General features: G+C 38.7%; 1 protein-coding gene across 1 annotated transcript in view; it reads left to right on the forward strand.

Annotated features, from left to right (window-relative positions):
- Positions 1-24,301, forward strand: part of gbe1b (glucan (1,4-alpha-), branching enzyme 1b) — a 180,101-nt gene extending 155,800 nt beyond the window's left edge. The window contains exons 15-16 of the mRNA XM_036149447.1: positions 4,289-4,406; positions 23,615-24,301. Of these exons, the coding sequence (XP_036005340.1) occupies positions 4,289-4,406; positions 23,615-23,677 (181 nt within the window). The 3' untranslated portion in view covers positions 23,678-24,301. The remainder of the gene's footprint in view (positions 1-4,288; positions 4,407-23,614) is intronic.
- The last annotated feature ends 879 nt before the right edge of the window (positions 24,302-25,180 follow it).

Genomic DNA, 25,180 nt, shown 5'->3' on the forward strand with positions numbered 1-25,180 from the left:
GTGCTGGGCGAGTTTGTTGCCTTGGGCTTGTGCTGGCGCCTGACTGCCAGAGTTCTGGGCTAGACCCGTGCTGGGGGACTCGCAGGCAGCGGGTTAGGGTAGGGGGGTTTGGTACCCCGCATCTCTCCCTATGCCTCTCTGGCCTGATGGCTGCTGCTCCTTCGCCTCGCTGCCGACGTGCCCCCATGTCGGACGTATGGCTACTCTGTGGGGGTGGCTCGGTATCTGCTGGCCTGGGGCTGCTGTGGCCTCTGGGAGCTTAGGCTACCTGCCCCTTGCCGCTCTTGGGCGTGGAGTGCTGCTAGGTGACTACTTTTCTCATCAGTGTAAGATTTTCGCAATTCCGGGTGACAAAACTAGCACACAGGTTCACAGTCCTGCATCCATAGGGTATTACAAACGGGTTCATATTTAATTAAGGCAACCTGTCCACATTGATTCCAGATACAAGCAGATAATTTTATAAAGTCAGCCAAGGAGTTAGGATAGCATCGGCAGATATCCTTGTTGTTGAGCAAAGCTGTCCTGGCACATGTAGGTAAAACACTTCTCCATGTGGTATGCCTGCTATGACATGCAAGGACATCTGAAAAAAAGAATTTAAAAATTAGAGTACTATGCATGTCTGGTGACCTTTTTTTATAGTTTAAATCCTTGAATCCTAATTTACTTTTTGCATGTTAATTGTTTTTTACGTTATATTGTAAGGGGAGACTATGACTGTCAATAGTTTCTAAACAGGTGGAACAAGGCTAAAGTGTCCCGTTCAGAAGTTTAAAGGTAAAATAAACAATTAAAATTTTGGTCAAAGGTGCACTTGTTGGCATTTTAGGCTTTTAGTTTCCTGCATATTTTCTCTGACATTAATGCCAGCCCTTTAACTGACTCTGACACCCGTAATTTTTCCTCTAAGACATAAAAATGTGTACTCCACTTAACGTCAGGCACGCTCACGTTACGAATGGGTTTTCTAAAAAATGTCCCTGAAAAGTAGCTCTTCCAGCTAGGTTGTACGAGCCTGCTGAAGGACAGAATTGGGCTCTCTTAAGAAAGGTGGCTACATCCCAGAGCCTCCAACACAGCATATGGCTGGATTTACATATTTTATGCCGTGTCTTTCTATTGTGGTCCCCTTTTCAGAATACACACAATTCATGGGAGCCTCATAATGGGAGCTGCCATCAGTCTGCTGTTCAGTATCTCTGCATCCTCATTCAGATGCACAGAGGAGAGACAGTACGGGGGGAAAAAAGTGACAGTATGTGGGATTGCCTTCCTCCCCCTTCCTCATATACAGTACATAAAGCTTCTCAACACCTGATCAAAGGCATCTCATTTTCTCTTGATTTTCAACTGTCTCATTTCTGGAAACTTCCACAGCTCCTAAAGCTCTTCCTGACACAAAAGAGCTGATAATTAAATGCCAAATATATTTAAAAAAAATCACTCCCCAAAAACATTAGCAGAACAGGTTTCATTTGACAAAACGTTAAGTGTTCGTGTGAGGGATTATAGGAATGGATGTGGTGTTTAGATCCATAAAACTGATACAGTACTTGTTTGGATAATATCAAACTAAAGCATAAGGATGCCTTCAAGTACGGTTGTCCTTTGAAGTTAGCAGATCTTCATCTTTCTGTATAAATATTACTTCAAACAGTGCAATCTTTTCACTCGAGTAATGAAAAAAAAATACAAACTCAAGACGCATAAGCAAAAGGAAAAAAAAAAGGATATTAATTGTTCATCTGTTGTGAAAACTGAGCCAATATAGCATGCCTTATCAACCTACTGGGCTTGTTGTTCTTTCACAAATCAGAAGATCAGACTTCAGTTTCATATTTAAAAAAAATAATTATTAGTGACTAACTTGCAAAGATATGAAGCATCTTTTTCCTGAAACAGAAAAAAATCTGGTGCCTTGAATCCTATTTATGCACAAAAAGGATATTTAAATGACCACTTTCTTCAGAATGCTTATGGAAGAAGAATGTCTCAGCATTAAGAACATTGCTAGTTAGAAGTTTACACGCACTGTGGGAATATATTCAATATAGTTTTTATTTTGTTCTTTTACAGGCTCATTTGAACTGTTGTTTTTCAGCAGTGGAGCAGTTCTACAACAAATAGCTTCAATGAATTCATTTTTCTTTTTAATTTTTCACACAAACCTAACGGTATACACACAACCTCACTAACGTCTGAATAAATATAATTTAGCTAGTACCTTGACAACGTGGTTTTTGTTGCCATCATCAAATTTCTGGAAAAATGTTGGTCGATTTTTGATCACATTCTTATGTCATTCCCATACGCTTAATAATCAAGGCCCGCCTTATCCATTGCAAAACAACTTTGAATTTGTGTCCTCTTGGAAAACTCAACTGTCAACTATGTCCAAGCTGCAACCATCTGACCCAAGTTGTCACCTTCATTGTCACCATGTTTAACATCAATGACAGGTTTAAATGGTGCTGATCAGTGAAGAAGTGCCTGCTGTTTTGTCAAAATGTCTCTCTCTACGTAGAGAAGTCTTGTGCCTATTGGACTTTTATAATGAGTTGAGATGAGACTGCGCTATTGGCCACAATGGCAAGAAGAATGTCTCCATAACTCAAGGTGAGAACTTGAAACTGTCAAGTACGGTGGTGGCCGCAAAGTGAATGACACGATGAATAATTAGTATTACTTCAACTTTACCTCAAATCAACAGCTGGCCAGTTGAAAGTTGGAAACTTCTAACAATTGTGATGTCACCCCTGTTGAATATTCATGAGCATTTATGCCTCAAAGCAGGGTCGGTGCCCAGAAATCAACCAACTTAAAGGCATACTATGCAACAATTTTCAGTTAATTAATGTGTTCCATACCGTTTTGGATGATTAAATGAGTCATTTCAGGTCGAACAAATGTTTTCTCGGCCGCCCTGGTGGTCTGTGGGGGAAATACCGCACTTGCAATTGCAAGAGCCCTCGGCCCGCACCCACAGGCTCAGAAGTCTCGTGCAAGACCGCGAGAGTCGGTCTTGCTTTACGTCGAGAACTCCATGTGTTTTTGCCCTGCCATTCACTATATCCACGCGCGAAAGCAACAACAAAGAACCGCGTGTTAACGTCAAATAAACATGCAAGTGCTTTTTTATTATTATTATTTTATTTTTTTTGGAATGTTGGCGAAGTGGTAGCGTGAGTTTGACGAGGCGGCCGCCTTGCCAAGATAGCGCTGCGGGAAACCCTGATGTTCATACTTTCACTGTGTTAGTCATTGTTTGTACTGCCATTTTTTCCACTTTTCGTTGCGTTCGCCTGTCTGCTAAGCTCAAAACAACCACGCCTGGCTTGACGGAGAAAACAGAACAGCTGAGCATTATGACAGTGCACTTTTACTTTCGCCCTCTGGGGGGAGCCTCGCTGGAAAATCAACCCCGGTTGCATAGTATACCTTTAAATTACCTCTATCGTTTCTTCTCTGAAAAGTGGTCATACATTGAGCTAGAAATGTTTTTTCTACCTTTCTTTGTTTTAATGTATAGCGCGTTGGTCACCCATGCGGTTTTGAAAATGTGCTTTAGAAATAAAGCTGATTGATAGAGTTGTGCCAGGGCCTTATAGATGGCAGGGATGTATGCATTGTTTATCCTCAACTTGCTAAAGATTAGTGAGGTCTGTGTGGGTATTTGTGTCTGCATATATCGTTTTAAGTTTCTGTGGATTAGAGAAAAAAAAATCATCCAAACCGGCATGCACAACTTCTTTTATAAAATCAAACCTGTCTAATCATTTCACCCTGAAAAAAGAGCAGTCCAAACAAGTCTAGAAAAATCCTAATTTATTTCTGTTAATCCTAATGATGAGTGTATGTAATTATTTGACTCATAATTTTGTGGAGATAGAAGTAATTATGCCCTATATTTATAAAAAGTGCTTTCTAGTGTTGTAAAAAAGAAAGTAAACATCTGTTGCCGCTCATTCGAATTCATCATTTACTATTTATCCAGCCTGTTAGATCAAATAATATGACTGAATGGTTAAACTCCAACTGAATTAAATTAATTGGTTCATTTAAGTCAGCATTTTCTTAGTGTTTCGGTTCCTCGCCGTCACATTTTAGTGCTTTAAGGGGATAAATGCTAATGGATGGAAGGATTTCATGGAAGTATACACCACCTGAGCACTGCTAAATCGAGTCTGCACCGGTGATAAACCCTTCTCTTTTTTATCTTCCTTTGTCTTGAAGCTCTTAAGCTAGTTTCCCACCGTTATTGCACTTTAACCCTGATCTTTGTCAGATACAAAATCAAGCTGGATTCAGACGGGGTTCAGTATGGAGGGCACGGACGGCTCGACCACAACACTGATTTCTTCACTGAGCCCCAACCCTTCAACGGACGCTCCAATTCGATGCTGGTAAATATTTCCAACACGACACTTTTGACTCACCAGAGGTCACCTTTTTTGTTGAATGTCACCGAGTCCTAGCTTTGGAGCACACTACAATTACAGATTCAGGGCTGCTGTTGTGGAGTCTAGGCCACTTTTCTCATAACCAGTGCTGTATCAACATCATATTCTGCATACTAATTCGAGCGTGATTTGGAGGCTGTTGTATATTCACACTGAAGAAGAGGCAAAAATGAAGCAGGCTCAAAAATGTCAGCATGCATACTAAATGAAGATGGAGTGTGCTGTTGATAGACACTATTGTCCCACAAAGCTGTAAACAAATGTGGGCTTTTTTTTTGAGGAGTTGGTCACAGCTGGAAAGCATCAAAAGGAATTGTGGGCGGCGATGAGACAGCTCTAGAATTTGCCAGAGAAACATTTAATATGATCTAACAAACTTTGGATTAATAATTTCTTGTTCCAAATTTGCATTCTGTGTTTAAAAAGTCACATGCCGTTCTCCTACCTTTACAAATGATAGTTTCTGGTCTCTTTCGAAGTACCTTGGATTTGATTAAACATAATATTAATTAAAGCTCCTTACTAAACTAGTCATAAACCTTGTGAGACAGAGAGAAAGTCTTTATAGTGCAATATTCTTAGCACTTTAATTAGTGTTGAAATCTTGTGCTTTAGATCTGTTTTTCTTTAGGTGGTTTTCTGTTTCTTTAGCTTTATTAACTGATTGGCAAACAGCTCTTTGTTGGATTAATATGTAATTCTTGATTATATTTATTACCAATTCTCTTTGTTTAGTTTTTTACTTTTGATCTTTAATACATTTTAATCATGAGAAATATACAGATATCACCTTCTCCTTTTTATTTGAAACAAAAATTCCTCCAGGCTAAGGTCAAAAATCCCTTTTTTCAGATTGATTTTGAGTATACAAGACTGACTAATCTTTAGTTGTATTACTGGTTTATAAACAGTAATATAGTTTAGGATAGCCTAATCATGCTATATTAATCTCAGGGATAAAGACTGGTAGCTGTTTGTACTGGGTTTTAATGAGGTGTGTCAGACCAAATGAGGCTGAATACCAAAGCCTGGCCACACATTTTAGATATTCTGATAAAATTAATCGAAAATCTTTCGGCTGCAGAAGATTTGCAGCTTTGTGTTCGTCTTTCATATAAAAACGGTTCATAGCAGTTTCAGTGGGAACGGTCGCAGTTACCGGGCAGTGCACGTGTAATTGTTTGAAGGGTGTGTAAATTGCTGGATCCTATATGGAATAGTCCCAGTTCACCACATTATTGATGCTGGATCCTGACTTCAGCATCTCGAATGTAGATCACCGCCATCACCTGCATGCATCTTTGTATTCCCAGAGGTGTAAAAGACCCACTTTTATGTACCTCCACTTTTGAAACCCCTTAAAGCAGCATCTGAATGAAAAGACAGATTGATTTTTTTTTAACTTAAATACACAGTATGTTGATGATTTGAGCTCTTTTGTTCATTTTCCATCCCTCACAGTTTCTGACAGATGTGTCTACCCTTTCATTAGTCATTGGATGAATACTGAATAATGCCACATTGACACCAGAATGTCTTTTTTTTTTTTTTTTAGGACTGTCACTATATTAATTTTACTTCATTCAGTGACATGCTGTAAAATTTGCTGCATCCTAAAGTATTTTCTAAAAGATATATGTACTAACCTGACATCCTCATGATCCAACTTTTTATGTGATTGTTGTATCATGGAGGATGGATTGTTTTGTTTTTTTTACCTTTTTTTAAAAGAATTTCACTGCAGCAATAATGAGCAATGTTTAAAAAAGTGTGGCTTTAATTGACGACAGCTGTTATTGATATTCATCATCATCTGTTTCTTTTTCTTCTTTTGCTCAACAAATCAAAAATACTTTTAATGACGGGGTTTATTTTTATGCAGTTTAAGCCTGCATGTGAGTGCTGGCGGATGTTGACTGCGAGAAGTCTGTCTACATTATCTGGCTTTCTTGGCAGCAGTTGTTTTTTTTTTCTTGGCAGGAGAAAAGTAGCTTGCTTTTTCGTTTCTCAAACATGTATGCATTCACCCCGCCCTCACTAAGCGGATATGCATCTCTTTAACTGTTTTACCCTTGCAGTTTTACCGTTGCAAAGTAATTTTGTAAGTGCTGGCAGAAGAAACAAAGTCTGATGAAATGGCTGTCAGCGCATTAATGTTTTCTCCTTTTTTTTTATGTTGAATGTTTGATTTCTCAAATCAGTTTAATTGGCCTGAAATGGGGTTTGTAGTGAGAGAATGTTTTAAAGCCATTCTAATGAGGTTTAAGTGTGCTGGCATGAAAAAGGGGGCTGCTTTCTTGGCAAAGTGCCACCATCTCCCTGGCCTGGGACTCTCAGCTTAACAACAGCCCCATAATTTACCGGCTTCCTCCTAAGCTTTTAATTTAAGATAAAGAAATGATCAAACATGGCTACATGCATCAAGGCTAGATCCATCCAACGGCCACGACGATGGAAAGTATTGTGTGGAGTCTCCATAGCATTAGGTTTTGTTTGTGAATACCATATTTGCTTTCTCTGCATTTTCTTTTGCACGAGCTTGGCAGTTATCCTGAAGATATTAGGCATCATGGGGATTACGATATATATACGCCCCTCCACCACCCCAGTAAACAATGTGCATTATTCATGGCGTCAGAACTTGCCTTTTTCATGTGCATGTCTTTTAAACCTGCATGGCACCATGTAGGGATGTAAACTACCTGCAACACTAACCCGCTGGTCCTTCATCATGAGAACCTCTTAAGGCTCAGATGAGCAAGTAATGTTGGCCCTAAAAATGGGAATATCTATGCTTAAGGAGATGTTACATGTTTGCTCCACTGCTACCCAAATGTACTCGGGTTGTTGGCTTCTTTTAGGTTTAATCAAACTTACCTTTAAGGGTGGTGAAGTGATCTTTAGTGGGGGGGGGGGGGGGGGTTATGTTTGAGTTGTTGTTTTTCTTACGAAATACTTTTACGGCTGTTATCCAAGTTATTTAAAGGGATAGTTCTGAATTTTTAAGTGGAAGTTCTGTGAAAAAGGTTATAAGCAGTTAATATCCTATACTTGCAGTGCATAACTATTTGCGTCTTCATTAGGAATAACTTTGGAGTTTGAAGTCGAGGAGATTGACCAGTGCCAAATTGGACTCCATAAATCCAGTTTTCAAAACGTAATAGTGTTGTGTGAGAAAGCTATTTCTAATCCTTCACATTATTATCACATTTCTATTCAAAGATTGATTACAGAAAAGCTATACGTCTCTACATTTTCTGTCTTACTCTGAAATTGGATTATATGAGCTCCCAGTCCAAAATACAAGAACCTTCACAAAGTTTTCCTTTAAATTCTGACTAGCAAAGCCTGAGCTCACTGGGCGTGAGTTCAAAATCCAATATGGCTACCATGCATAAAAAAGTGAGTGAAAGATGCGAATAATGTCGTTTTTGCACTTCTGAGTAGTTGTATCCCATCAAACCATTTGGCAATCATAGTTCTGACAACTACAATCAGTTAATGTGTTTGTTTAAAACATAAAGTGGAGAAAAATACAAACTTGCTTGTATTGTTAATAGTGCAGCAGTAAAAAAATAAAAAAAAACTTTTTATCTAAAGCTTGTTCTTCTCCTGGTGTTCCCCATGTATTCTTGCTGGACTTTTACGTAAAATATTTCCAAATTATTATTGTTTTTATGACCTCGTTTTTAAGTTCAAAAGGTTTTATCTGAATGCCCATCAATTTTTCCTTGTAAAGATTCTCAGTCATCCAGGATGTGGCAATTTCAAAAAAGGTTACAAAACAAAAAACAACCGGGCTGCAGTTTTTGTCCTTCATTCGAAGGGCTTTTTCAATTTAAAACTCATTCGTTGAGCCGGGCCAGCACACCAGCATTGTGGTGACGAGTCCCTCTAACCACAAGCGATTTTCCCCAACAGCTACGCTTTTATGGTTTACTCAAGTACATCTCGTATATTGGGTTGTTTAAATGTTGAAAAATCTCCAAAGAGATTTTAACTTTTTTTTTTTCATTTTCAAATTACTGCGCAGTCTTCTTATTGCATCACCCATCCATTGGGTTTGCCAGCATATCCTTTATGAATAAATAAAATATCACACCAAATACTTCTATAGTGGCTACTTTTTATTTGTTTGTAATGATTGAAGTGAACTGAAGCATACCAAACTGGTACCATTACACCTCTAACCTATGCTAAATAAAGGCACTAACTGTTAATATCAACATGATATGATTTGTTATTGGAGCTGTTGTTGTGAATGGGTGGAAGATATACTTCAGCACCAGGTGTTGGACAGCGAACTTCAAACTGCTTTGAATTTGTTCCGCAAACTTCAGCCATTACGAAACCCATCAGTCCAAGTTTATTTAGTATTTTGTTCCTTTTTTCGTGCTCTGATCCTCACCAGACACTGATCCTCCATCGTATTAACTTGGGTTTCATCAGTTAATGACACCGTTTCCACAATCTGGTAACTTTTTTTTTTTTTTTTTTTCCTGAGTCTTATTAATTTAAACACAAGTGCTTCTGCCATGTCCCTCCTGGCCAAAATGTGAAGTTTAGTTAGCTAGTCATCTGCTAATTTTGGCACTCGTGCAAATTAATGGGGAGAATGAGAGGAAGTGAGAGGGAAGGAGCCGACAGGGAGAAAAGGATGGAGGCAAGCGAGGACCCTTCTGCGCACAGGGTACCAAATCTCCTTTAAAGGCTGCTTTATAGAGATTTGACAGTAAGAATAGTCGTGCACGAAGCTGCTTTTTCTCCTCCTCTTCACACCTACCGGGTAATGACTAGAATAATCAGACAAAAGCCACTGCTGGGGATGCAGAAAGGTGCCTACACCATCCATGTTTTATTTAACAACTAATGCTTTCAAAGTCTGCAAAAACTTCTTTTCTCCCACCTTTTTAATGTGTCTGACTTTTCTCAAGCTTCCTCGTTACTGAGCGATAACAAACTCTATATCTTTCAAGAACGTATCACACTGCAGCCTGTGAGTGCTCATAATTAGATCAAGGCAACAAAGTCAGGAGCAGCGCTGTATCCTGGTAGGCTCTGGAGAACACTATGTAACCCTGACACCCGGTGTTTGCAAATCTGGTCAGGGCTTACTGTAATCTATTTAGCCCTGTCTGCAGGATCCTTTTCTGTATTATCAAAGAAATCAATAAAGATAAAACAGATCCACCTCCTCAAAACAAACAAAGACAAAAAAAAAAAAAAAAACACAGCGTGGATCTGAAAAGATCTGAAGAATTGAATAGCAAGTGTATTTCAAAAGTATTTATAGTCCTTGAACTTTTCCACATTTTGAAAGGTTACAGCCACAGAACTTAATGTATTTTATTGTGATTTTTTTCCCCTTCAAATAAACGACCAACAAAATGTAGATCATCATTGCGAATTGGAAAGAAAAAGAAAACATGTTCTTTTCCTTTAATACTTTGACCAGTAAAAATCTGAAAAGTGTGGTGTGTCTTTGCATTCAGCCCCCTTCTTAATACTAATAAGAAGTTTAATTTGCAGTTTTCTGTGAGCCATTTACAGGCATGGACAAAAACGACAAAAATTACTGAATGAAAATCAGATATTGCTTTTCAATTATGGTTCAAAACAACCATTTTAAGAATAAACAAATGAAACAGGACAAAAATGATGGTACCACTAGAAAAGCTTTAAAATAATTTGACCATAGGGACATGTTTGTCCTTTAATTAGCAGCTTGTCCTCAAGCTTGTAACCAATCAGTTTGTATATTTAAAGGGTTACAAGTAGTCGCTGTGCTGTCTGGTGACATGGTGTGTACCACACTGAACATGGACCCCATGAACGCAAAGGTGAGAGTTATCTTAGAAGATTAGAAAGAGCATTATAGATAAACATGGTATAGGCTCTAAAGAACATCTTCAAATAGCTTCATGTTCCTGTGACTACAGTTGCACATATTATTCTGAAGTTTAAGGTCCACAGGCCTCTAGCCCACCTCCCTGGAAGGGACAGCAGGAGGCAAATGGATGACAAATTGAAGAGAAGGATAATATAAATGGTAACAAAGGACTGTCAGATTGCACCATCCGTCACTGTTGGAGCAAAAATGGACTTCATGGGAGTCACCACAGTTGAAAGCTGATCATGAATCCACAAATCTAGAATTTACCACAATGCATATTTGTAAAGCCACAAACCTTCTGGGAGAGTTCCCTTTGGACGGATGAGACAAAACAAATCTTTTTGGAAAGGCACACCAGCCTCATGTTCACAGGCGCAAAAATAAAGCTCACCTAGACAGCTACAGAAATGGTTTGAATGCAGTGATTGCCTCAAAAGTTTGGACCACAAAATATTAAGTTACATGTACCGTCATTTCTGTCAAGGACTGTTTCAATAGTTTTTTTGTTTTTGTTTTTTGTTTTTTTATGATTTTGTAGAACCCCAATTCAAAAGCAGTGTCTAGTTCTCAATCTTTTCGGTATGACACTCAAAATAATATTGGGAGAGACTTGGGACCCCAAATATTTGCTGAGTATACAAGCATTTTCTACAAAGTTGAATAAAGGGTGCCCTGTGACAATACAAACAGCCTCAGCAGCCATTAAATTGGCCAGTATGTTGCTTTTATCTATTTGGAAGTGCAGCTTTTTGTCTCGACCAACATTTATAGCAGAATAATGCTTTACCATCACACGCTCTCCCCACCATGAAACATGGCAGTGGCAGCATGATGCTGTGTGGTTGCTTCTCTTTAGTTGGGACATGGAATCTGGATAGAGTTAATGGGAAGCTTGATGGAGGTTGATACTGGGGGACCAAGGGAGAAAATATGTTAGAGGCTGGAACGACTTCAGACTGGGGCACAGGTTCACCCTCCAATTTAGATTATTTTCTTATTTAAAGTCCAGACCTAAAGCAAATTTAAAATCTGTTGCAAGAGTTTATGTTCAGACTCTGTCCATCCAATCTCCATTATTGGACTTTCTTTTGCAAGAATAATAGACAACATTTTAGTCCCTAGATCTGCAAATCTAGTATACTGGGGGGTAAATATAAATCAACACCAAAACTTTTTATCACTATTTGTTAAAAAACAAAGAACAAGTATCATTTCCTTTCTTCTTATTTTTTTTTATCTGTTTTGTATTGGTTTATCTCATTGAATTACAATAGCATACATTGAAAGGTGTGGTTTTGACAAATCTAAAAAAAAAGTAGGGGATAGTGCCAGCTGTAAATGTTTTTAAATTAACAGATTTTTTTAGGGGGAAATCACAAAAACTACATTTGAAGCAGATACATAAAAAAGATAACCAATAAGCTATTAAAGCTGCCGGGCCACCAGAATGCATCTGAAATTCCCGTAGCGGCTCTTGTGAAGGAATGAATAATAATTAAAGACAAAATCTGTATTATGAAAAAAAGATTTTAGTAAGCAAAATGTGGAATGAAACTCCGGTTCACTTGAAAAAGTCCCTTTAAACCTTTGTAGCAAAAGGGCATTTCTCTGATTGGACAAATAAAGGGCAAGATTCCCTCTTTGCAAAAGGGGAAAGGCGTTTGAACCAATTTCTGCTTTCTGGTCGAAGAAATAGCGAAGCAAATTAAAACGCATTATCTAAAATTACTAGGCCATCTTGTAGAAACCCCTTCGCCTCTTAAATTAACAATCAAGGATTTAATTAGAGGTCAAAAAGTGCCATTATAATCAGCCACTCTCTAAGATCCTCACAACAAATTTGTGAAAAAGGTACAAAGAAACGAGGTTTCTAGAAACGACTGTCAAGCTGTTGTTTGTGCTAGACAATGTTTTTCTTTATAAAAAAAAAGTCATGACAGTTTGGATTACAGAAATCAGACTGCACACTCATTAAAAAATTCACCATTGTGATCTTGACATTGGTGAACAGTCAAGAATCCCTCCGATAGTGAAACGTTTCATATTTGTAAAGGTTGCAAAGGAACCCAAAGGAACTGATATAACTGATCCTTGCAGAGATTGTGTGTTGAAGGTGGACGACTGTAAAGAAAAGGAAATAACAAGACCATGGAATTTGTTTGAATGAGAAACGTATTGCTTAATTAAAGGCCTAAAGAGTTCGCACAACCCACATTTCTTAGCCCTCGATGCGCTGGAACTTTTGACACACGTCTTCCCCCTTTGTTTCAACCCTATTTCTTCTCAGTCCAGGAATTATTCACTTATTTCTTTTTTTCTTTTTTTGTAAAAGGTGTGTGGACACCTTTTTTTACATGCATAACATTGACATCTAAAGCACCTATAATTCCATCCATCTATCCATTATGCATCCCCCACCTATCCTTGTATCGCTGCGTGGTGGGCTGGTGTGGTGCCTATCTCCAGTGGTCAGTGAGCAAGAGGCAGGGTACAACCTAGACAGATCACCAGTTCATCACGGGGCTAACGCACATTTAACAAATGCATGTAATAACATGTTTAAAAAATAAGTGCAATTATGTTTTTGTATAAATTATGTTAATGGGTGTTTTTAATAGCAAAGGGACGCCTGTTTACCTTATTTATTGGTGATATGTAAAAGATGATTGTTTTAAACAGATCACTATAAAACTGAGTTAAATGCGCTTATTCTCTTTAGATAAAAATGCTTCAACCTTCTATTTCTAAGCGCGCTGACAGCTTGATCTCCTATGGGGGAGCCCTTTTATGAGGCTTTTGTACATCAAGAACCGCTATTGAACGATTACAGTTTATTAATTTAACTTGACAGAAACTTTTGAGTGCTCTGAGAATAAATACTCCCTCAGTGAGGAAATTTTAGGTTATCCTTCTTGGAGTTTGTGTCACGTGTACAGTTTTGTTTGAGTGTTATAATGTCAAAGATGTAATGCTAAGAAAGTGTGAAGAATAATTAGCTGCTCCGAAACCTTTTGATAAACTTTGCATGCATCAAAGGGGGTTGTCTCCTGTGACAGTTTCTCAAAAAGAAATTAATCTGAAATAAGAAGGAGAAAGAAAGTGAAGAGAAATGTAGCGGGCTTGTGGCAAATGATCAAAAGACGTTCATTTCCATGGCACAGATCTAAGACCTGACGTTGATGAGGAGGTATGAACTAACAGAATAAAACTGTGACAGCAAGAAAAGGACTTTCCCCGTACTGTTACATACATATATAATATCCTACACTCATACTGTGCACACCTTTTTTACAGAGCATTGCAAATGTAAGTGAACGTTTTCACGTTTTATCAAATTGCAGTTACAAACACCCAGGGGTGAAAGTAAGCCGGTACGGTCCGGTACTGCGTACCGCTAAAAGAGCTTAAGGCGGAGAGCGGCTGCCAGCTGTAAAGCGTTCATTCAGAACCATCCACGGCGGGACGTTGGATCAGAAAATAGATCCGCGATCCTGATGCAGTCTAAAATACCACTTAATTGTTTATAAGCTTCTTATTTATTAATTTCCAATTGTTTCTGAACAATGTGGGCTGGGTTTCAGCGCCTCGACGCGTTGACCTACTGCTGGGGCTCTTATCAGCCTTCAAAACATGCTCCAAAACGTTCAATGTCCTTCCGCCCGTAGCAAAATGTCGCAAATGAAATCAGTAGGCGAGTTAGTAGTTGTGATTCATGCTATTTTGTTCAGTCTTAATGACATAGAACGAGCGGTGCTGCGGTGGAGTTGCTGCGTCGCCTTGCATTTTAATTCATGTGAGCATGAATTAGTCATACGTAAATCAGATGCATACTTTTAAGGCACATTTTAGGGACTTGTAACATCTGGGGCTTCAGTTGAGACTCCTCGTTCCCTCTTCCCTCTAAAGGGGCAATTTACAGTCTTTTTTTATGCATTTTTTTCCCCACTGTTGATACCTTGCACGCAGCGCACCAATGGAAAAAGAAAAAAGATCCGCCCACCTCACCACCTCAACCCGGTATCATTGAGACGTGTGCTCGGAGAACAACTTCATACACATCCTTCGGCTTGCGTAATTACGCACCGGCTCGCCCGGCGCAATAGAGGAGATTTGTCTGGTCAGGGCGGAGCTTGAGATGACGAACCTGCCGCTGGGAAAGGTGAAGAAAAAGGTTATAAACTGTAACAGTCTGGAAGTGCACGGAGCAGAAAAGAGGGGGAACATCGGCAGTTTATTATGTGTAAAAACGCAGCGTGGACCCCTGTGTGCTTCAAGGGTTGCAGCTGAGGGGAAGATGTCGGACCATAGGGAGGCTTGATGAATCTCCGCCTCAGTCACAGATGAGGTGATAGACTTACCTTGATAAACAAACCCCTTGATTAATGATAATCGGGTGTGTTTTTGTTCCCTGGATGTGAATCTGATCATTCCGATTGTTCCTTTTTATAATCCACTACAGTAGTTTCTGCCTGCAAACCAATCCTATTGCCCCCTTTTAAAAAACTATTAATATTCTCAACTCAGCATTATTTACATAGCACATTAGAATAAAACTCAGTTGCCCTGGGTGCTTTATATACTCCAAAAACTAGTAATACAAAACAGAATAGAAAGTTAAGTACTTAAGCTGGCAAGTACAATAAAATGTACAGTAAAATGCAGATACAGAGAAACAAACATAAAAAACTTCAAAAGCTTACGTCTTAAACTGGGTTAAAACCCACTAAGAAGAAGTGTGTTTTAAAGAGAACATTTAAAAACAGTAAGTGAGTCGGCCTGCCTAATATGTAAAGCTTCTTCAGTCCAGATTTTTGATGCAACAACGAGAAAGTGCGGTTACCTCTTTGCACTCTTTGTTTTTCGAATGACTAATAAAAACTGATCCGCCAACCTGAGCAAACAAGAGGGAGTGTGCATATGAAGCAGGTCTGACACATACTGGAAAACAAATAAGATAATTTTAAAATCAATCCGAATGTGAACCAGTAGCCAATGGATTGCTGCTAAAAGTGGAGAAATGTGCTCTCGTTTTCTGGTAGCAGTTAAAAGAAGAGCAGCAGCATTTTGGACCAGCCGCAATCAAGCCACTAGAGTTTTATTAAGCCCAGAGTAAAGTGCAGTGCAGTAATCTAAGCAAATTGTAATTAAAAGATAGATTAAAATCTTTAGTCAGCTGTCTCAGTTTTAAAAGGCTGGACTGAACCACAGATTTTAACTGAGCATCAAAGTTAAGAATATTTTACATTTTTTGCACCCAGGTCTGTAGCAGCATGTGTCAGACACTGACCTGAAAGGTCCCAGGTCACCACTGATGTTAGAGACGTCAGTGCACCCAAACAACTCAGTCTCTTTAGGGTTCTGGTGTAAGAGGTTTGTTGACATCCCTTCATTTCAGCATTGCATTTGAAAGGTTTATTCGCAGAGCAACTATTTTCCTTTTTAAGTGCCATAAAAGTCTGACAGTCTGCATAAAAATGGAAGGCTAAACCATGTTTTCTTATAACTGACCCCAATGGAATGGTGAGAAGAGGAAGGGGCCAAGAATGGAGCCTTCAGGCACTCTACCTGAGTGGGACTCTTTAATAAAATAATTTAAAAAAGCAGTTCTCCACTCTTAAAAAAATGGTTTGGTGTGTCCTGGCCGTCTGATGCCTTCAACAGGCTGCCACGGTTTATTGGAAAGATCCAGAAGTTCCTCCCTCTTGTTTGTGGCTCAAAGTGATAAAGGTTTGTATAGAATTTAAAGCTGTTCACATGAAAAGAGATGGTATTTTCTCCTTCATTGTGATTAAACCTGCCATTTGTGGGCAGTGCTAATCCAAGTTCCACTTTGGTGCATGCAAAATAATGACAAATAATGAGCGTAAATAGTGGTGGGGGGATTATTAATAGTACCTGCAAGAATTTAAAACTGTGTTCACCCCTTGCTGCAAACACCACTGTGTTCTAATGTGGTTTTATGTGAAAGACCAACACTGAGTGGTGAAGAAATAAAAAAAATATATAAAGAGCTGTAAAGTTCATTTGTATTCAGCCCGCCTGAGTCTGTACTTTAGTAGACCCATTTTGGCTGATATTGCAGGCACAAGTCTTTAGATGTGGAAAGCTGGTCTAGACATAACCACCAAAGACCAAAAAAAAATTGCACATTTATCTTAACAAAATATCTCAGGCTCCATCGGATTGGATGTGAACATCAGTTTTCAACTTCTTCCACAGCTTTTCAGTTGAATTTAGATCAGGACTTTGACTAGGACTAGAAACCAGTGGTTCTCAAACTTTGTATCACTAGTACCATTACAGTAGACATCTGATTTTCCAAGTAAGACCATAATGCTGACATTTTAAAATGATTTTACATCAGGATGTAGACTTTCCAACTTAATACTTGTCACTAAAACATCCATCTGTCCTCTACCTGGTTAGTACGTGTAGTTATATGCGCCTTCCCTCGACTGTCAGTAGGCAGAATAAACCCTGGAGCAATCGCTGGATTTGTTTTTTTTTTTTCTTTTTTGTAACTCACACTGCAAAGTAAAAACTAAGTTTTGGAGCTCTGGATAAAAAAAGAAATTGTTAGAAAGCAGTACTTTACCTATGTGTGAATCGAAAAAATGAATCGGAGTGAAAGATGTTTATTGTAACAATCTATACAAATGGATATAATCCTCTAATTACAAAGCTTAGTCAACCTCCAGGGCAGGTTTTTGAATTGTTACCCTGCCAGGTTGTCTGTCTGCCTAACATATTGTGCGGACTACATGTTGTCTGCAGAAGTGCTTACAGTGGGCTGGTTCTTGTTAAGTGAGTAATGGAGCCAAACAGAGACATGTCTGGAGAGTTAAAGTGCAAAGATAGTCAAGGCAATGCGATCACAAGCAGCTCGGGTCTGGAGAGAGGAGAGTGGATGTTCCAGCGCAGCGCCTCATGAATCCTTTATCAGTGTGTTTGAACATTGATCAGATTGAGTATTAGCCCAAAGGCTGGACTGAGCTCTTGAGGGGAAGTACAAAATCCAAATTCCCATTCCCCATTGAGGCAACAAAAGAACATCCGAGAGACAAAAGGAGGCAAAAAAAAAAGGACAAAGTGTGTCGGCAAACTTTCTGCTAATCCAATATTTAAAAGGAAAATCTATTTTGCTTCCCTCTCATCTCATTAAGTTTTGCACCTGTGACGGAGTAAATTGGAGATAAGCTTTTTTTTGTTCTACAGTAAATGCTGCCTGATCTGACGTTTAGAAGAGCCTGCTGTTGCCTAGATATAAGATGTTCCTTATGAGTGTGGGAATGAAAAGTGCTTTGAGAGCTGCTGAAGTAGTAAACACCTACTCCTAATGAGTAATCAGAGGCAGCAGAGGCTTTGCAGACACATTCAAACAAATCCCAGAGGACAGTTTGCCCTGACGAAAAAAACTGTACTGCAGTGAAGAGAATTAGGTCCAATATTTCTGAGTAATTCATTTGAATATGTAGTGAGTGGATGAGAATGATGATTCATAAATTCCCCCCACATGATTTAACCGCCGATGAGAAGTCATTAGCACGCGGATATCAGCGGGGTTAACACAGATGATGTGACTGTGAAACCGTTTCACGCAGACTAAATGTCTACTGTTATTTAGTGGCACAAAACAAATTTATTATATCATATCAGTAACCCGTTCTTTGTGCTTGGACAGCGGTGTGCAGCTTTTGCAATCCAAAAGCGACAATTGTCATTTCGTTCCTGGAAAATAAAATCTCTCTAATGTTGCAAAATGGGCTTAACCTGTTGAAAAAAGGATTGTTGCGTTATTTTGCTATATTTTTGATAAATACGTAGCATAGACTTTGTGTAATAGTTTCTTTAGACATCTTTAGACTTCGAAAACAAAGAAAAACATGACAGGACAAAGAATATTTTTGTTTTTGTACAGAAAGATCAGAGGACTTGTTTCTATATTTGAAGAAAACAAATAAAAACGGGTCCTCCAGCCTTATGGTTTAATCATTGAACCAAAAATGTTCTTTATGCTATTGGTTTGCTTCTGTTGTGGAAATTTGATGCATAAATAATATATTACATATAAACAGCAGGATGAACTGCCGCACTTACCTTTTCCTGTTGCCTGTATTTCCTATTTTCTACATGAGTTCTGGTTAAAGTTATTGAGACACATTTTGGAGGGCTCTTCAGAATTAGGTTGAAATCCCCCTGCTCTAGAACCATAGACTGTAGATGACGAGTGATTATGATCATTTGTCATCAGTTAATTTGGTTAAATCTGTAAAAAATAAAAAGTTAGACTACTGAATTATGTATAAAGCTTATTTGCGGTTCCAAAATTCCTGGTTCTTGAACTGTGGTACATGTATCACTGGCAGTACCCAGAAGAAATTCTGGTATGAACTATTTATAAGGTAAACACAAAGTAAATTATCTATTAAAGCCCAACTAATAAGCAAAAGCAGCCAAAAACGTTACTTGTTCTAGCCGATTGATCGTTGCTTCAGTCAAAAATGACCCTAAAGATCCTCAGCGGAAACTGGAGTGGCTGCATTATGCTGATGTTCTCTTTAGCAAGGCACTTAACACCAAGTAACCAATCAATTTACAAAAGTTTGAGAATGTGCCTTGGAAAGTAAAATATGTTGTTAATCATAGACAAAAAAAATGCTAAATTAATTTCACTTCACATACCATTTATAAAAAGACCTATGGAACGCGCCTCCATTTTACCCCCAGAAAAACCCGGGTATGAAACGAGCTAAATTAAACGATGATGGGGATGAAAATGGCGAAGGGGTGAGATGCCCAGAGCCCATTTTTTTTAAAATCTCTTTCATTGTGATGGCTCTCGGAAAGCCTAGAGTTTGAGGATGTTTTACTTGTCATGAAAAAGTTTGAGAACCGCTGCAGTCGATAATAAAGTGAAGGCATGATGCATCTCTCAGGTCCTGTCAGGTCTCGGCTGGATTCTCTCCTTATATCTAACTGTGTCTGTCAAATAACCTTCATCTGCTGCAGATTCTTTTTTTAGACCTGACAAAGAAAACGCACGCCGCATAAGACACAGGGATGGTTAAGTATCCAGACTTTAAAACATCTTCCAAAAGAAAAAAAAAAAGAAAAACACTGACGTTTGTAACAAAGGGTGTCCTTTCAAAAATGGAATATAAAGAAATAAGAAGTAATTGAAAACATTTTCATGGTATTGTAGCTGCTTTATGAAGCCTATGAGGTGCATATTGACAAATTGCAGCAGTTTTATGGTCAGTTTAACTAGAGGAAATGCCTATTGTTGGTGCAGATTATTTTTTCTTAAAGCAAAACGGAGAACTTTAACATTAAAAAATTAAGGGGATCCTTTAACATTTGGGTTATGTCAGCAGATGAAGTTCTGTTGCTGTATTTATAACGTGTGTGTGTGTGTGTTTGGAGTAATGTTAGAATATATTCCACTCTCTGGGATATCCGCTTCTCTACGTTTCCAGCTCCATTCAGAATTCGTCACTGTTTGTCACACTATCCGTTTAGTGGAAATAAAAGCTGTTGACATACTCCAGGTTTGGCGCAGTGGTAGCTTTTGTCTGAACAGGTGCAGCGAGTCATTTTGGCTTTTCTTCCCTCCGTGGTGCCTTTGCATGCAGACTTCCCCACTGTGACTGTTTAATTAGGCACCAATGTCTGTGTCAGTGTTTCAACGGCGGGCTGCTCAACTCCCTCAATGACAAACTGTTGCCAAAGAAACGCATCCGCGGCGAGCTCAGATCTACCGATGCCGAGGGGCGGCAGGGAGAGTTCAGCGGGGTGATTGAACTGTTTACAACTCTGCTCACTTTTTTTTTTTTTTTAGTTTTCTGTTGGGGAAATATCACATCATTTATGTCTGTCTTGCTTTTCCTTTGGCATGAATCTGAAGTGACTAATGATACACGATGGCTTCTCGCCTCTAAATGACACTGTGAATATCAAAAGGATTGATCAAAGGCTTTATTAGCCACACGGCTTGAAAATGAGGCCCTTACCAGGCTGATTCTTTGTACTGTATATATGTATGTAGGCAGCCTGACATTTGCAGCCTCTGTTTGTTTTTCCTGCCTAGTCCACAGAACTTATTTTAGATCAGCTTATGCCCAGTGGCGGCTTATGCTTCTTCGCACACAGACCCATATTTGTAGTAGACACACAGCCAATATTTGGAAATAATGAGAAACAGTTATTGCGCTGATTGGAGAATGTGGAAATCACAAATGTTTTGCAAGACGGGATAAAAAATTTCCGTTTTGGAGGAGGCAAAAGCTTTGAATTAAAAAAAAAAAGCAGACGTGTATTAAATGAACTCAACAGTTGGAAGCGTTACAGGACCTCCAACGCTAGAATGCCGTTCGTAAGTTGTATAAAAGCAATGGATACAGTCGTATTCAATAAATTGGAATGTTACTGAAAAGTTAATTTATTTCAGCAACCTATTTCACTAAGGGAGACACATTATATAGATTACCGCAGACTAATGAGGTTTTAAAGCTGTTATTTTTTTTTCCCCCCACACCCAGCTATTAAAAGCACACATCATTTACAATTAGAATATTGCATCAGACTGATACAAACGCAACATTATTCATGCAAAAATGGGAGTATAATGACAAGTATGTTTAATATCGGTTTAAAGGTTGTTGGGTGTTTTTCAAAAGGTACTTTTAATCTGAAAAAAAAAGCCTCGTAGAAATTCATGTTCTAATTGATTGAATATGACTCTAAAATGCTACAAAATCAGCACTTCAGATCTGAATAAACATATAACAAATGTTTTTCACCTGCTAAATGATGTTTTAACAGGCCTCTAATTGTAGAAATAAAGTTGTTTTTATGTTTTTGTAAGTTTTAATAAGTTTGCAACCTTGGAGCTACCAGATTCTCTGTAGCCCCCTGGAAGTACATAGCATGATGCATGATCAATCATACAGTGATTTTCACCATCCATTAATAAAGAAATCAATACAAAAATTCACAATACATATTTACTATGTTTATTTTCAATGCCTTGAGATGAACTTTTGGCCTGGTGACTCTCATCATGTGAGATCGGTCTCTTCTGAACATTCAGGGTCCCTAGATTAATTTGCACTCAGCCCTGCAGTGGTAGGTCTTAAAACAGCTGGCCACCTTTTATGGCGCTGTGTGCACCACCCTGTGGGAGGTGTCCAATCTTTGCTTTGCATACATCCACTGGGGGTTAATCTGATGATCTATTGAACTCCTGAGAATGGTATCTTCTGAGGATTCAGAGCTGCTCCCCATCAGTGAGAATGCATGAATCTTTTCGATGTTGTTTTCACCTGAATTGGATTAAAACTAAATCAATAAGGATTCATGGCCAAACTACTACAAGCCTTAAAGCCCAGTTTTGGAGAACTAGAAAATGCCCATATAGATGAAAACTACAATCAAGTTCTTTAAGTGTTGTCTAAACGAAATTAATATTAACAATTGAATGTACAAATAAGTTACTGAGAAACATGAACATCTTTATATTTCTGAAACTTTTCTGCCCATAAATCAACATATTTGGTGGGTGACAGTGTAAGGTGTAAAGTGCAAAAAATGCTGTATTGGATGATGCTGTTGGATGTCTGCCATCAGCACTTATAATACATCCAGCTGAGGTTGTATAAAAGGTTGTGTAGGGGTTTCTATGAAGTAGGTCAAAAACAAAAGCAAAGCCTCGTCCTTACCAGTAGCTTTCAGTGCTACATTTGCAGCTGTAAAGAAAATAAAATCCATCTTCTTATCTAACAGAAGAGCATAATGAGGGAAAGGGTGGTGTGGTTGTTTAACGTTCAAAGCGCTACCTAGGTAGCAGCTCTGTTGTCAACTCTCCTCCTTCATAATAAATTATACACACCGATTGACCACTTTATTATGTATACCTACTCAACTGCTTGTAGCAACAAATCAGCCAGTCACTTAGCAGCAACTCATTGCATTTACGCATCTAGACACGATGAAGATGAGTTGCTTAGGTGGCCGGCGAGTGTATGATCTTCCTTAGAGTAAACTTTCATAGTCTATTATCCAACAAATGCCTATGTCGTAGTGTGGAGCAAAAAGAAGAAAGAGAAAAAAGGCTTTCACCTAGAGCAAGAGAACACGCTGTGAATTTCCAAACCTCCCTAATCCTCTTTAAATTGCTTTGAGTAAAAAAAATAAGAAATTGTGAAGAATTTACACAAAGAAGCTTCCATGTACACTTAAGGCCAAAAAAAAAAAAAAGAAAAACACGCTTATCTTCACAAACTATACTTGCACCAGTTCATTTGTGACTGAAATGTGAAAGCCATAAATAACGCACATTTCACTACTCAACCCATTTCTGAGAACTGCTTCGAACGAGCCATAAGTCACAGGAATAACAACTAAGCGACACACATACTAATTTCGGTTGCCCTTTCAAAAATGGTGCTTCTGCATCTATCGGCAGCTTAGCAGGTGGACCATCTTCTTGTGTTTTTGGCTCCCACATTCTCCCCCCCTCATTTGTCTTAATGCTATGGTGTAGTCATCATCTTTACCTATAAAATCTTTGTATATTTCCTCATAATGTTTTAGACGTCTACTCCCCAATCTCATTGTCTTCGTTGCGGAAACCCAAATGGTTGTTGGGTTTTTTATTCTCGGCCTGCAACCCCAACGCAACATAATCGGAAACTTTGGCAACCCTTGGCCATCATGTGAATTTTGTTTTATTTATTTTTAATTTTTCTGGAAGTTTACGTATCATATTATCCAGCCAAAAATACCTCATGTATTGTAGAGGGGATCATAGTAGTGGAACAAGGGCTTTTAATACCCTTTTGCTGAGTTTGCTGACTCTAGTGCCACCCAGAGGCCAAGAAGCTGCAACACTGTCACGTTGATTATACCTCTCTAACCTTGATGGTTCACTTTGATCAAAGCTGTAGCGTTTGTCTCCTATCAGGAGTTTTTTTTTTTTCTTTCTCACGTGTGAATAAACCTCCTACACCCTTCTTTGTCTTTTTCCTCCTCCCCATCCTTCCCTAGCTGACACATCGACCTTGGTTTAAAAGGGTGGTGGTGGGGGGGGGGGGTGCCCATGGCTTACCATGAGGCTCTTCCAAGTGTCTGCGTGTCACTTCTATAAAATAGAATAAAATAAACCTGAAGATTCAGTAATCTTCAAATTGGTGATCTTGTTAACATCATTAATCTTCAATCGTCTCACTCTTCTTTCTATCTCTTTGCCTTTCTTCCTCAGGTCTACATCCCCTGCAGAACAGCCATTGTCCTGGCCAACGAGGAGATAGATTACTGTTATTAGAGGATGATTGTCTGCCGAGAGACCGGGATTGAGAACAGATTCCAAGCTCAAACTGAGTGTTAACCATCACCTTCATCTTTAAGTGTAAACCTTGCACACCAGGCAAAAACCTATTTTTTTTGTCTCCTAAGCCTTTTTCCTGAATGAAGGGGGTGAAAGAAAGGCGTCGTAAAATTGTGTGCTTTCAAAATACCATCTGTAACCTTAGACAGTGTGTAACCCCATTTACTTCAGATTGGTCCATTTGGGAAGCGTCCAACCTATCCAAGCAGCTAGATGCTAAAAAAATCAAAAACCCTGCCGAGTCCATCCGACACTAGCCAGCAGCTATTTCTCGGCTTGGTTGCATTTGGCCTGTCATCTGAAAAACACGACCAGAAAGGGTAACGGAGCCAGCACTCGTTTATTCGAGCATAAAAGATCAAAGAAAATAAGAGCGTCTTAGATTGTTAGTTGTGTTGAAACAGGAGTGATTTGTTTAGATTAATTTTGTATTTGGATAAAATACAGAAAGAAACGTAGAATATTAACTTGAACACATTAACATCACATGTCCATGTATGTAACCGCCTGGGACCCGTCTGTGTTCGTTGTTGTGTACCAATAAAGAATCACTTACACTAAGATTGAGTTGATCATATTTTGATATTATCTCACATTTGTTTTTTTTTTTAGGTATAAACCTTTTTGCATAAGTTTTCATACATACTAAGTCATGTTACAAAAAAACAACAACAACATGTATTTTGTGGAAATTTGAATTTAGACCAACACAATGTATGGAATAATTCTGAAGTGACAGAAAAAAATATAATCTTTTTTTCAAAATTCTATAATTTTTCATAATCTTCCAATACATCATTAGCCTCCCTAAGTCAATACTTTGTTGAATCAAACTGGGCAGTAATTATATTTGACCTTTTTCTTTTTTAAACTAACTCAATCGGAATCAGATTTTGAAATGTCATTGAAAAACAATTTAGAATTTTTACTAGAGGTTCTCAGAAGGATTTAGATCTGGACTTTGACTGAGCCACCCAAACACGTAATTAAGGTGTGGTCCGAACCATCCCTTTATTATGTGCTTAGAGTCTTCGTCTTGCTGGAAACTAGTCTTTTTCAGAATCCAGCATGTTTGCTTTCAAAATTGCCATCTTTTTTAGCTACATCCACGTAGATTACCTTTCCTTGCGTATTTAAAGCACCCACACAGCATTGATGCTGCCACTGCCATTTGGACTCATCTGACCAGAGCATCTTCTTACATGTTTGCTGTGTCCCTAAACGGTAAACAGGATGTTTTATATTGCTTTTTCTAACAATGGCGCTATTCCTGCGGCTCTTCCATAAAGTCTCATTAGAGTACACAGTTAATAGTTGTTATAGCCACAAATTTTCCCACGTGAGCATCTGACCTCTATAGCTCCTCCAGAGGGCTTCTTGGCTGCTTCTCCATACCCCCCTACCCCCCCACCCTCTTTCATTTTTAGACGCTGAATTGAA

The sequence above is a fragment of the Fundulus heteroclitus genome, chromosome 18, assembly GCF_011125445.2.
Source record: "Fundulus heteroclitus isolate FHET01 chromosome 18, MU-UCD_Fhet_4.1, whole genome shotgun sequence".
NCBI lineage: Eukaryota > Metazoa > Chordata > Actinopteri > Cyprinodontiformes > Fundulidae > Fundulus > Fundulus heteroclitus.